General features: G+C 36.2%; 1 protein-coding gene and 1 non-coding gene across 3 annotated transcripts in view; one reads left to right on the plus strand and one right to left on the minus strand.

Moving 5' to 3' along the window:
• Positions 1–223: 223 nt before the first annotated feature.
• The window catches only part of SLC30A7 (solute carrier family 30 member 7), a 94,526-nt gene continuing 80,610 nt past the window's right edge, over positions 224–14,139 (minus strand). For both annotated transcript variants that reach the window (XR_008715736.1, XM_055584950.1), the window contains 2 exons: positions 9,854–10,003; positions 224–1,559 (listed from right to left, as the gene is read on the minus strand). Coding sequence is in view for 1 of the 2 variants with exons in the window: in XM_055584950.1 (XP_055440925.1) it covers positions 1,512–1,559; positions 9,854–10,003 (198 nt within the window). In the remaining variant the exon portion in view is untranslated. The remainder of the gene's footprint in view (positions 1,560–9,853; positions 10,004–14,139) is intronic.
• On the plus strand, positions 11,760–11,865 carry LOC129656664 (U6 spliceosomal RNA). The gene has a single exon (XR_008716455.1). It is a non-coding gene; the product is annotated as a U6 spliceosomal RNA (small nuclear RNA).

Genomic DNA, 14,139 nt, shown 5'->3' on the forward strand with positions numbered 1-14,139 from the left:
TTTCTGCCACATCAGTGAAAAAGTGCTTATTACTTATCTTCATTCTAAACATTCATTTCCATCCTGCAGGGTTCCCCCTCCAAAAAATTAAAATATTTTTAAATTTTTCCTTTTCAGTTAAAGGGGAATGTACATTATGAGAAAATGAAATACAGTGGGAAAATATCTATGCAGATCAATTTCTTCATAAAACACAGAAATATTTAAGTAGAGTGTTCAAGCACTTATCTCAAATTGCAATTTTATTTTTCAAATAAACAAGAACCTAGAAATCAACTTATTTATGAACTTCCAAGATACTTGTGTTAGGAGTTTTATATTACCACATCTACTCCATACCTTCAATACTTCAAACTCAGTAAAATGCAACTTTAGGATTCCTGAAAGCAACTGTATTTTTGCAGTGCTTGCATAGGAAAACAAATTATAGGACTTGGCATTTGAAGAACAAAAAAGCAAATCAACACTGTCACAACCTTTTCTGCTTTCACTCTACATGCTTTTCCCTTTCATTAAGAGAATCTTTAAAAACAGCAAAGAGATACAGGAAAGTTTATCATAGACACAGTAGCTTTTTAGAAATTTGAAATTTAGCAGATGTGATAATTCAAAACACCTGTCTGTATAACAGAAGCATCTGCAAAGTTCTGAAAACACAGTCCATAAAATAATTTAATATAATAACCGAATTTGATTTAAAAAGCAAAATAACACCTTTTATTTTTTGATGAGAGAGCAATAAAAGGCAAATTTTTCTGTATCTAAATCTATGCTTGAAGTACACAAAAAGACATCTATATATGTTACTAACAAGAGTCTTATTTTGTACAGAATACCCGTTAAAAAAAAACAAACATATACATGACCTTTGATGGAACATTTCTATGCTGGCAAATACATTTTCTGATACAAAGGCACTTTGAAAACCCAATATGGTTTGGTTCATAAGTTTGCAAGGTACAAACAATTTCACAAACATATGATTATATTGAAAAACGTCAACAACTGTGACATTACATATAAAACAGATTTCCATTTCTTATTTCTTTTTTCTTTTTTAAAATAACACTGGTTTTGTGGGAATGAAAGCAGTGGCTTCCAGCAGCTTCAGTGAAGACATTCCAGATGATTAGAGACCCACAGTCTGAATTTCTTACTGGCTAGGATGAGGGGTGGGAGTGAGGGCATTTGAAATGAAAAAAAAAAAAAAAAAAGAAACAACAATACCGAGAAAACAATACCCTGGAACAAAACTAGAAACCTCAGAAATCAAAATGGTTTGGTGAGAAGAGCACAAAGACAAGACCAGAAGTCCAGGAGAGATCCTCTTACTTCTGACCCCTTAGCTGTAAACTCCCGGCAGAGCACAAACAGTGGACTCTACCTGGTCTACTTGGCGCTGGGGAGGTGTAGTGATGATTTCTCTTTTTAGAAAGCTAGGTACAATGTTTAGGATTGTACAGTACCAGAAAAATTAGGTCCCCCCAAAAAGCATGGTTTCTTTTCACTCATTACATGGCCGCAAAGTCAATCTGTACATAAAGCTGTCTCACTCCGGCCTGAAAAGTTTAAAAAAAAAAAAAAAATGAGAAAATTAAACAAATTGTAACAGACTACATATTTCTGAAAAGTAGTAGGAAACATTTTTTTTCTTTCTTTTTGAAAAAGGGAAGAATTATTTTTCTCTTCTGTCTTTGGGAAAGAATTCTCCATTTTTTATCATAAAGTGCCCATTATTTTATTTTAGAAACAAGTATGTTAGTAAGTTACAAAAACAAACAAAAAGATTTTCCATATAGCTCTACAAAAGAAAGCTATGCTAATTACATGCCTTGCCCAAGTGAATTTTGGAAAAATGAGGTTACCCATCTACCTGTATTCTCCTAGAGAGAACACCACAGTGACTGACAAGTTGGCTATTAAAATCAGAAGTTAATGCCATCTAAATCTTCCTATGATAAATGATTTGTAAACACTGAAATAAGTAAAACCATCTATTAGTTATTGATTCCTTGACACTCCAACTCCTCCCTTCAATTTTGGATATAAACTTGCTATTCAAGGACACTGCTCTCAAAATCGCCCCCATCTCTTCTGTATCAATTTTTCTATATTTGCTGCCTACAATTCCTTTACTCTCTTCTCTCTTGAACCCATTTCAACCAAACTTTTGCTGCCAACCACTTCCCCTAAATTGCTCAGACCAGTGCTCAATTCTCAGTCCTCATCTTAGTAACCAGTCTACACAGGGGATCAGTTCCTCCTGCTGAAACACTTTTCCCACTCTTAGCTTCCACAGAATACTCACTGGTTGCCCTTTTACCTCACTTATCAGTCTTTCTCAGTCTCCTTTGCAGGTTCTGCCTCCTGTCTTTGAACACTAAACACTCAAATACCCGAAGACTCAATCCTCAGATCCCTTCTTTTTTGGTACTTCCTTCTAGATGGTCTTACCCAATATTCAGACTTTGAGTACTGTCTACAGTCTCACACTTTTTGTAGGCTGAAACCTACCTACCACCTACTTGACAGTTCTACTTAAGAATGTCTGAAAGCACCGAAACACAGCTAAGCTGATCACTATCTCCTCCCCTCAAACCTGTTGATCAGGTATCTTCTCCATCTCAATTCCTCCCTCAATGTTGCAACCGCCTTTCCTTCTCTCACTCCCAACCCATTATTTGCAAAACCTGTTTGCCTCACTTCCAAAATAATGCAAATCCAGAGTCTGATCACTTTACGGGCACCTCCACTGCTATCCCCTGGCCTGAGTCACTATCATCTCTTACCTGTATTTTGTAACGGCCTGTGATCTAGTTTTCACCCTTTTACCTTTGCACTCCTTTGGTCTGTTTCCAGCAGAGCAACTATGGTCCTGTCACTCTATCACTCAAACCCAACAACAGTTTAATCTCCCTTAGTCCTTCGGCCTGAGTCCTTACAGTGGCCTTTAAAGCCCTCCCATGATCTGGTCCCTGATTCCCTCTCTTGTTTTATTTTGTACTCCTCTCCCTTTGGTCACTCTGTTCCAGCCATAACTGGCCCTTCTGCCTGGAACAATGGTCCTCAAGCCTGCCACGTGACATATTCCCTCTCTTGTCACATCTCTACTCAGATGTCAGTGAGGCTTATCCTGACCACCCTATATCAAATGCAGTCAATTCATTCATCCAAACAAATACGTTTTGTGCATCTCTTAGATTCCTGGTACTGTTCTGTCCCCTGGGAATACAATAGCCAACAAAACAGGTATAAAATATCTTGTGCTCATGGAGCTTATAAGCTATTGGGAACTAGAAAGGAGAGGGAGATTATAAACAATCAAGTATATACAGTATGTCAGATGAGGTGATGAGATAGAGAGCATCTATCTATACATCTATCCATCCATAAAGAAAAAAAAATACAAAGCTTGGTGCAAGAAATGGTAAATGCTTCAGCACCTCTGGTCTCCCTACTCTGCTCTTCTTATCTCTAACACTTATCACTTTCTAATATATCATAAAACTTCTTTGCTGTGATACTGTTTATTGTCACTCTCCATTGATAACAGACTCTCTGAAATAAAAAGATTGTCTATTTTTTCACTGCTGACTCCCAGAACCTCAAGTAGTGCCCACCACACAGTAAGTGATTAACAAACATTTGTTGGATGAAGTGAAATTGTACTAATTTCCTTCTTTCAAATAAACAACTTGAAAAACATTAAAGCATACAATCAGTTACAATAAGCACTCTGTCAGTAACACAGAATGAAAAGTAAATTAGAACATTTAAAAGAAAGGAAAATCCAGAGTGGGGGGATAAAATAATAATGCTACCTTTTCATAGGAATTTCTGGGCTCCTCAAAGCATTGCTTCTAGCATGGCTTTCTTTCCCTCTAGCATTCAAGTTGGAGGGCTCTGCCCAACACTATGAATGCCCAAAGAGGCAGGAGCTGCTCTAATGAAATAAAAAGCCCGATAAGACCCCAGTGCCTTCCCAGCACAGAAAACATGTTAGCTTTTTTGTCTCATTAAAAAGGAAAAAAAAAAATCCTTGCTGTGGTAAAGTTAAAGTTCTCTGAAAATGCATTTAATAGCACGTACTCCTTAAAGAGGTCTGTGGCAGAAAAAAGATAGAACTTAGTATCTTATGACTTTAAGCTAAAAACTGAAACAGAATCTCAGTTTTTCTAATTTTAGAATTGTGGATAAATATCAATCCTACCTATCTCACACAACTGTTGTGTATTCACCCAGTATTTGACATTTAATAAACCCTTGTTACGTAACAGGCACTACTGTAAGGATCATGTGTGAATATATGAGAAAGATTTTACATGCTACATGCTATAAAAAACTTATGATTGATTATATTTGATTTACTCAACCCAGATGGGCCCCAAAATAACTATACTTAGGAAACCCTTTTGCAAATTTCTTGTATATCTAACCTCAAGTTGTTGTTCAGTGGTCAAGTCATGTCTAACTCTTTATTGCCCAAATAAACTGGCTTAATTTCTTTTCAACAAACTTGTTAATGAAAGTTAAATGGACAAAATAAGTTGGTCTCCCATTATTGTCTCTGCCACTTTCCTAAATCCTGGCCCAAATACAGTGAAGACAGTAATAAGAAATGAGGTAGCCCAAGGCAATAAAAAAAAAAGGGAGAAAAACAAAGAGGCTAGGTAAATTGATCTTTGCATAATCATGAGTTAATTACTCAAGCTGGTATTTTTCCCCTGAGGGCCCACTGTTTCATACAAAAGCTGTGTCTAACAGGAAAAGTGATGTGTTTCATCCATCTGGCTGGATGGGCACAGCTTTACATCTCCCAGGTTCCCATTTTCCTTTCTCAATTTCCTTCAATGTAGAGAGAAAAAGCGAAATTTTCAAAGACTCCTATAGTATGTCACCTACTTTCTGAATGCAAACTAGGTTTCCTATACCGTTTATTCTCATGACAAATACTCCAGGAGATCAAAATGGTGCTTGGTTCCCTTAAATATTCTACTATAGGGATGACGTTAGCACTCAGAGGCCTGCTGAGGGTTGTCCTTCAAAAAAGTGAAAACCATAGAATACTTGTATCTTATATCCTGAGAATCAGGTACAAACCATAAAAAAATCAGTTAAAACTTTTTAAAATAGGAAAGACAGTTATTTTTAACACCTATGCTTCTAAGAAAATAACTGTTAACATTATGTCATAGACTTAGAATATTTGCCATAAATATTCATTGCTGTGGCAAGGAAAATAAATCAGCAATCAAAATTTAGAAAAATAAACAAGAATATGGCTATAGAAAATTACTGATTGTATTTCTCTACCAATTCTCAAAAACTACAGAAACTTTCTACTTTAGTTTTCGACTGAATGTATTATATTAATCTTTACCCATAAAAATGAATTTTTTAAAAACTGCCTTAGTCTTTCATGTGAAAACAAAATCATCTCAGAATTCATGAAATAGTGACTGAATATGATGAAATTACAAGTCATGAAGAATCACGTGGGTCTGGGCTCCTTTTTCTACAAACTGGGGCTAATACCCCACCTGTCTTATAAGGATAGACTAATACATTAGGCACCCATCACACTGCTTGGCATGTGGGGGGCTCTCAATAAGGCTCGCTGCTGATGCTGTTGTTATTTCTACCATCATCAACAAATGAGCACTTAAACCCTGTGGATTAATGAAAAACAACCAATACTTACAAAAGATTAACAGCCCCCCCAACAAAAAGGAAAGGGTGGAAAAAACAGCTCGCCACCTGGAAGGCTGGATAGATTTTTCCTCCTTTCTACTCTCACCTCCCAGGAGATACAACAAGGTGGGGTGATGTCTGCTGTCAGAAACACTGAAGGGATTATGCATGCAGGAGAGTGGTGGAGGTGGGAGGTTCTGAATCTTGGGGAATTCTCATCTGGGCTAGTGAGGAGGCTCTTCAGCTTCCTTCTGGATATCAGTGTGAACTTCTCTTTTGAGCCTAGAGACTAGAGCATAGAAGGCTGAAGCAGGAAGCTGAGGAGTTAGGACTTAACAGGCAGAAACAGGCCAGAAGAGAAGAAAAAATGGAAAATATCAAGATAGAGGTTCTACTGAAGAGTAAATAACATGCATTAAGTTAAACTGTCTTTTCTGCTTTGTGGAGCTGAGGAGGGTTATGAGCCCAAGCATATTCTAGATTTTTCTTCTAACATTATTTCTAAACAAAAGTGTGTCTAAAAAATTAACTGATGATGTCAGCCAGTTCAAAACGAGAAACATAAAATGATAACTGCCTTCCTCATCCAGTTCCCACGTCCACATCCTGTTCAGATACTAAATGTAAATAATGTTTTCTAGTTCATCAATTCCCTAAAAATACATCATTTTTAAAAAGCTAGTGCATGCAGTGAGGAGAATGGACTTTTTCAATGTCAACAAAAACCTTGTAGTTTAAAACTGGATTATCACTTAACTAATAATCCCAAAGAAATATAAGAGACTTCTACCAATTCACTTGTGTTATTCTACATTCGTGACAGCAACCCAGCTGCCTTAACCATTCATGATTAAATGATAACTATGGAAAATGAGAATAAGAAGACATGCTTAATGTACAGTTCCAAAAAGGGTCACAAAGCTTACAGATTTATAAACAAAACAAAAAGCTACAGTTGTCAAATTTAATGTTAACCTAAGTTATCTCCATACAAATTTTAACAAGAACAACTTAAAAAAATTTTTTTTAAATCAATTTAAGATCAGCTCTAAGAAAAATATTTTAAAATATCATAGAAGCACCAGGTATTGAGAAAATTCTTCTTTTGGTCTTTTGGAACTAAGGCCACCAGTATTTAAAGTCTTTCTACAAGAAAACTACTTAAAGCATTAGTGTTATTTTTTTCTAAAAAATGAAGCAATCTGAGTTTTATTACTTTTGGTAAGTAAAATTTATGACTAAGATATAGTTTAAATTTTTTAAAAATGTAAAAAAACTTAAATTTCAATTCACGAATTGAAAATGTTACCTGCAAGCCCTAGGATATACTCATAGCATAATGAATATGTGTGAGAGGGCATAGGCAGAAAAGGAAAATAATTAAAAAAAAAACAAAAAACCTTCAATTTCACATATTTCAGAACCAAAATAACTATCACACATCAACTTACAATCATTAAATGTGTGTAATGAAAGTTATGAGTAGGGTGACTTCACTCTCCCCACTGGGAAAAATGTGTTGAACCATTTTCACTGAAAGACTAAGACAGTCCTTGGTCTTTGCAAGGAATGAAATCAAGTTGGTTTGACCTTAGCTGATAAAAAGGCTTAAATATGTTTTAGAGCTGAAAATTTTCAAAACCCAAATACAGCTTCCAAAACCAAAGCAGCAGCTGAGTAAACTTTCAATTTCAGCCATTTTCAAAGCCAAGATTTCTACGGTTACCAGAAGAACCTCCCTCCACATACTTCAATGACAACTTCAGCAGTTCTTAGCACAGACACCACTGCTTGTGCATCTCTAAACCTGTAAATCACACTCCTTTCTCAGAGGGAGAACTGTGACTTAAGTGCCAAAGTTTTAGGACAGCGTGAGGCATTCTAGAGCTGGACAGATGGCCATGCTGTGAGGGTGGAAGGTCATGGTATAACTAGGAGAAAATCGATAGACTGAAGGAAAGAATCATGATCTAGAAATGGCAGTGGAAAGCAAGGTTGTTGAAGGCTACTGAAGGCTAGCCATGCTCTCCTTTTTGCCTCTGAAAAAGGGAGGAGGTGTGAGAAGGATTCTGACTTACTGTGAAGGTTTTTACATGCTGCATTATGAAACTCATAATAGTATAGATTTCTTACCGCATCTGCTAAGAAAAGACTTGGTTCTTCAAAGTCTAGGGTAAATAAATGGTACTAGTATATTGTTTTGCAGTAGGTAAGTCTTGCTGTTGCCTTCGTTATAAGACCATTTCATTAATTATTTCAAAGGAACATAACCATATATCTCCCTTTTATTAGACAAGAGAGATCATTTAATTTATGCTAAGGTCCTGAATTTAAACTGTCCATCTGTCCCTCTCTATTTCTCATTTGTATATGAGGCTTAGAACGGTCTTTAAGGCTTTAGAGAGAAAGTAACAATTGAATTGGACCTTTACATTAGAGTAGGATTTTTGTCTCATACAGATAAGTAGATAGTCTAGTGAGGCTGGAGTATGAAGTACATGGCAGTGAATAATAGTAGTAGAGAGGCTGAAAAGTTAATTGGGTCATGCTAGAAAGTTTGGGCTTTATCCTGGTGGTAATGAGGAGCCACCAAAATTTTATTTTTTAACTTTTTATTTGAAAAGACTTAAGACAAAAGAATAGCACAACAAATACCTATCTACCCATCACTTATATAAAGCAATCACTAACGTTTTGCCATATTTGCTTTTTTTTCTGTATGTGTATTTATTTGTAATCCTTTTCACTTTTGCTGAAGCACTGGAAAGTTAGACATCCTGATGCTCTGCCACTAAAGCCTTTGGCATGTATCTCCAAAGAACATGAGTATTCTTCTATAGCCACAATACCATATCATACCCAAGAAGTTTAACACCTACACAATTATGTGAACTATTATGTATCTATATTTCAATTTCCTGATTACCCAGCAGTTTCCTTTGTGATGTTTCTCCCCAGTTTAAGGTCCAATCAGGCACCACACACTGCATTTAATTGTGCAAGTGAGGGAAAGTGAAGTCACTCAGCTGTGTCCGACTCCTTGCAACCCCATGGACTGTAGCCTATCAGGCTCCTCCATCCATGGGATTTTCCAGGCAAGAGTGCTGGAGTGGATTGCCATTTCCTTCTCCACTTTAAAGTCTTCACTTTAATTGTGAAGTCTCCTCTAATTTAGAAAAAGCCCCTATAATTCCTTTTATTCTTTTCATGACACCTCTTAAGAATCCAGGGTGACAGGCCACAAGCTGGGTTTGTCTGGTTGTTTACTAGTGACTGGATTTACATTAACCGTTTCTGGCAAGAGTACCACACATGTCATGTATACTTCCCACTGCATCACATCAGGAGGCTTGGGTCAGTTTTTAAGCACAGACTTTTACGGCATGGAATCAGTTTCCACATTAGATTTATGTGTTAGATAAATCTGGCAGCAGTGTCAACATCTACATTTTCTGACAAATATTTCCAGCAAACCAGACCCCCCTCCAAAAAAAAAAAAAAACCTGTGGTCTCTCTCTCCTCAGATATTCTTGACATGATGTGCTTATTTTCCCAGTACATTCAGAATAACCTAGTAATCACTTTTAGTTTATCAGTCACTATGTCAACTCATGATGGCATAAACATTACCTCATATAATTTGGTTGCAGCCATGAACTAATTCATGATTCCATATACAGAATTAAGAAAAACTCAAGAGCATCTTAAGTCATTAAATCACAAAGAAGGAGCGGTGGCTTTGCTATTGACAAAAACGTTAAGAGAGTTTGCTTTAAGTTAAAGCAACTGACCAGGCATTATTCTTATTCCAAATACTATCTTAGAATTCCTAGCTTCAAACAGCATTTAACATGTCTTATAAGGAGTATACAGTAAGGGAGAATCTACTTTTTCATAAAGGAGCTCAAATCAGCTCAATGATGAATAAACAGGACTATCTTCATTAAGAGTACTCACTAAAAAAAAAAAAAAAAAAAAGAGTATTCACTAAAGCAAGGATATCCCAAATTTGACTCTGTGATTGAAAAAATCTTTTATATGTACCTCACAGTGTAGAATATATATATATATATATTTAATATGTTAAATAGTAAATATTTTTAAAACTAGTAGATACAATAAATTCTTAGACCCTTAAAAGAGGTTACTAAAAATATCATACCTGAGTAAAAATGTTATGCGTTTGGCTTAAAATCCACCTGGCATCAGCATCAGGCGCTACTACTAATTTCAAGGTCCCAACATAAACATCAGAACATAAGGTCCAGAAATGCTGTTCTTGTAAACTGTAAACTCCTTGCAACTGCTGCACCTAAAATATGAAGAGCAGATATTAACATGAAATCAAATATAAGTGGATACAACTTAAATTATTACACATCAGTAAACATGGATTCTACCCTCTAAAGAAAAACGTGGGCTGGTGGGGTGGGTTTGACCTGATTAACAAATACCTATTGAGTACTTACTATGTGCTGGTACTATGACACATAGTAAGGAAATATAAATGAACACGTATCAAAATTTGTAGGGCATAGGTGAGAGAGTGCCTAGGGGAAATTTACATTTTCAAATACAGCTGACGGGAGAACAGTGCAGGGGAAGGGACACCAGCCTGCCTCTCAGTCAAAAATCTGAGGATGCAACCAACCATGGATCATGTAGTACTGTGGTATTTACTACTGAAAAAAAAGAAAAAAAATTTCATGTATAAGTAGAACGTGCAGTTCAAACCTATGTTGTTCAAGAGTCAACCATACATCAATCAGAGGATAAACATAAATACAAATGAGCTAAGAAATTAGGAAAAGAACAACAAAGTCAACTTAAGAAATAAAAAGGAAAGAAATAAAGGATGGGAAGCAGAAATGTGGAAATGATGGAATTCTCAATGTCAAAACACTACTTCTTTGAAAACAATCAGTGAGCTAGAGAGTCAGTGTTTTATACACAGTGGGGGCATATTTTAGACAGGATGAGTCTTCATTGTGTACAACTGTCAGAAACTACAGGATCTTCGCACTCCCAGGACCAAGGAAACTGAATGCCAACATATACCCTTCCCCAACTCATGTGACAACCAAAAACGGGAGGGATGGCTCTAAGTCTTTCCAATGGCTCCTTAAGTGTTCCTCGCCCTGAGGTTGAGAACCAGTGACAAGACAAACTCTGATGGAGTTAAAAAAATAAAAATAAATATGTAATTAAACAAAGTACAAAATGAAAAAGGAAAACTACCAATAACCGATTTAAAAAACCATAAAAGGGAATTCTATAATATATGAATGTATCAACATACGAGTATACAATATATTACAACTGAGTAGAATCCTAATACTTCTCACCATCTCTACTGCTATCAGTCCAGTTAAAGCCACTCTAGTTTGATTAAGAGGTCTCCCTATTGCTAGCCTTGCACCTCTTCATCTAGTCTCAAAGTAGGAGCCCAAGTGAGATTCTGTTGCTTTAAGTCAGATGCTTTCATTCTGCTCAAAATCCTCAGTAGATTCCCATCTTACTCTGAACCAAAACCAATGCTTCCACAATAACTCACATGGACCCATGTGATGTGGCCGCTTGTTATTTACCACATTTACGTCATCTCCTCCTCCCCCTCCCCTTGCTTCCTCTTCCCCAGCTATAGCAGCATTCTCACCACTCTTTGAAGAATCTGAAACACTCCTGTCTCGGGGTATTTGCTATTCCCTCTGCTTGGAGTGTCCTTCCTTCCACAATAATGACTGGTCTACTTTATGCGGGCCTTTACTCAAACGCCAACGTCTCAGGAAGCCTTTCTACTGTTATCCTAGCTAAAAAAACATTTTCATTTTTACATTTCTCTGCTTTGTTTTACTTTTCAGCAGCTAATGACACATGCCACATTACTCGTGTTATTTATATTGTTTATTGCCTGTCTACTCTGACAGAACTCAAGCTCAATAAGAGCAGGGATTTATTTTTGAGTTTCATGTTTGTATCCTGAACACCTGAAACTATAAGCATCTAAGCCTGGCGTGCTCAGTAAACAGTATATGCATGTATATAAAATGAATAAACACTCAATTTTGGTGTTTGTTTTGGCAGCACATATACTAAAATTAGAATGATACAGAGAAGACTAACTTGGCCCTCGTCCAAGAATGACATGCAATTTGTGAAGTGTTCCCTATTTTTGTGGTGGTCATTTCACAATGTACATGTATATCAAAACATCAAATTGTACACTTTAAATATATAGAATTTTAATTCATCAATTTTACCTCACTAAACCTGGAAAGATTCATTTTGATATTTGGCAAAACTAATACAGTTATGTAAAGTTTAAAAATAAAATAAAATTAAAAAAAATAAAATAAAATAAAATAAAATAAAATCAGAAAAACAACAAAAAACACAATTTTAAGAAACTAGATAAAAATGAATAAATTTTGGGAAATTATTTCAGAAAATACAGAAAATCCCATAATATAAGAAAAAAAAAACCCAGAAAATATGAATGGACCATTAAAAACTGAACAGGTAATAAAAGTTCTCTTTCATAAAGCCCCCTCAGCCCTGCCAAGTTCCATAGGGAAAACTTTCAAGTAACTTAACCACTTAGTTTTTCCAGAAAATAAAAAAGAGGCACTACCTCATATAAGTAAAAATAATCTTGATCCCCAACCAGATAAAGACAGTAACATATAAGCTGAATTCTCTTATGAATTAAGTAAGCTAAATCCAACAGTATATTAAAAAAATAATGTATCATGACTAAGTTAGGTTTATCCCAAGAGGGAAACAATAAACATCAGAAATTCTATTACTGTTATTCTTCAATTAATGAAGCAAAGGAGAAAAATCACACAATCATTTTAATAAAAGAATTGCAATTACTTAATAAAATTCAACCCCTATTTATGCTTAGAAGGACACTTCCTTAACTTACTAAAAGCTATCTATCAAAAATGCATAGAAAACACTTAAGGAAAAAAACATAAGATGTATTCCATTGAAGATCAGGAAAATCCTTACAAAGATGCCCAAACTACTGCTATTGTTTAGTATCTCTGTAAATAATAGATCTGGAAGAGATGAACTAAGATCAGAACTCAGAAGTTAAAAGAGGCTCAATGTAAAAAGATCTTTATAACAATTAGATCAACTTAAAAGAGAAAGAGGTTACTCTGTGAAGAGATTAACCACTGGTTCCTGGAAATGGTCAAGAAGCTGGGTGACCAACTAAATGTTGCAGAGGAGATCAAGTGAATAGTAAGATCTTTTCAAATTCTGAGATTCTCTGATTCTTAAGTAATCTATTTGGGATGTTAACTAAGAAAAGGTTGAACTTTTTATCAAAATACTTATTTTTATCAGAATCTGATGCATATAGGATTACCTTCTATGAGCTCCAAGATTTCCAGTGGGAAATTGAGACAATACCCACTGTGCCCATTAAAAAAAAACAAAACTGCTTTTACTGGACTGGTGGACTTTCTCTTCCTCTTTCAGGACTCCGATGACAGAGCAGTGTGAAGTTGATATCCTCTACATTTTTCTAAAGAGCATCCTCACAAATGGTGTGCTGCTGCTGCTGCTGCTGCTAAGTCACTTCAGTCGTGTCCGACTCTGTGTGACCCCATAGACAGCAGCCCACCAGGCTCCCCCGTCCCTGGGATTCTCCAGGCGAGAACACTGGAGTGGGTTGCCATTTCCTTCTCCAATGCATGAAAGTGAAAAGTGAAAGTCAAGTCGCTCAGTCGTATCCGACTCTTCGCGACCCCATGGACTGCAGCCTACCAGGCTCCTCTGTCCATGGGATTTTCTAGGCAAGAGGACTGGAGTGGGGTGCCATTACCTTCTCCCACGAATGGTGTAGTGAAACACCAATGCTAGTGAAACAACACGCTGACTGAAGAGATTTCTTCTACCTCCATATAAATAGCAGCACAAGTACATTCTTGCAAGTTATTCTAAAGCATAAGTTAAGAAATGACTCTTATAGAAATTGGCATTAACTTTCCTCAAATTAAAAATGTGCAAAAGTGTAGTTACAGATGAAAGTCTATGTTGCTCTTCTTGTTCTGACAGTGTGGTGTAACAAAAAGAGCAGGAGCTTCTAAAGCCAGAATTACATGGATTAGAATCCTGATTCAGCCGCTACCATCTGTGACCTTTGAGTTATTTAAATCTTCTGAGCCTCAATTTTACTCAATTTTCCTAGGGAAAGGAATAGGAAACTTAGCCTTTATGGTTAATTTGAAGAACAGAAACAATATATGTACATCACTTAGTATAGGGGCCAGCTTAGAGTAGGCATTCACTAAATTGCCCCTTTCTCTTCCACAATTATGCTGACTGGTCCTCCCTTAAAATCATAAAACCACAAAAGTCAAATGGGCAGCATTTCACTTTCCCTATCTCAAAAAGAACTATTCTACACCTTCTCTTTTTTCCTCTGGTCTTCTC

This window comes from Bubalus kerabau, chromosome 6, assembly GCF_029407905.1.
Source record: "Bubalus kerabau isolate K-KA32 ecotype Philippines breed swamp buffalo chromosome 6, PCC_UOA_SB_1v2, whole genome shotgun sequence".
NCBI lineage: Eukaryota > Metazoa > Chordata > Mammalia > Artiodactyla > Bovidae > Bubalus > Bubalus kerabau.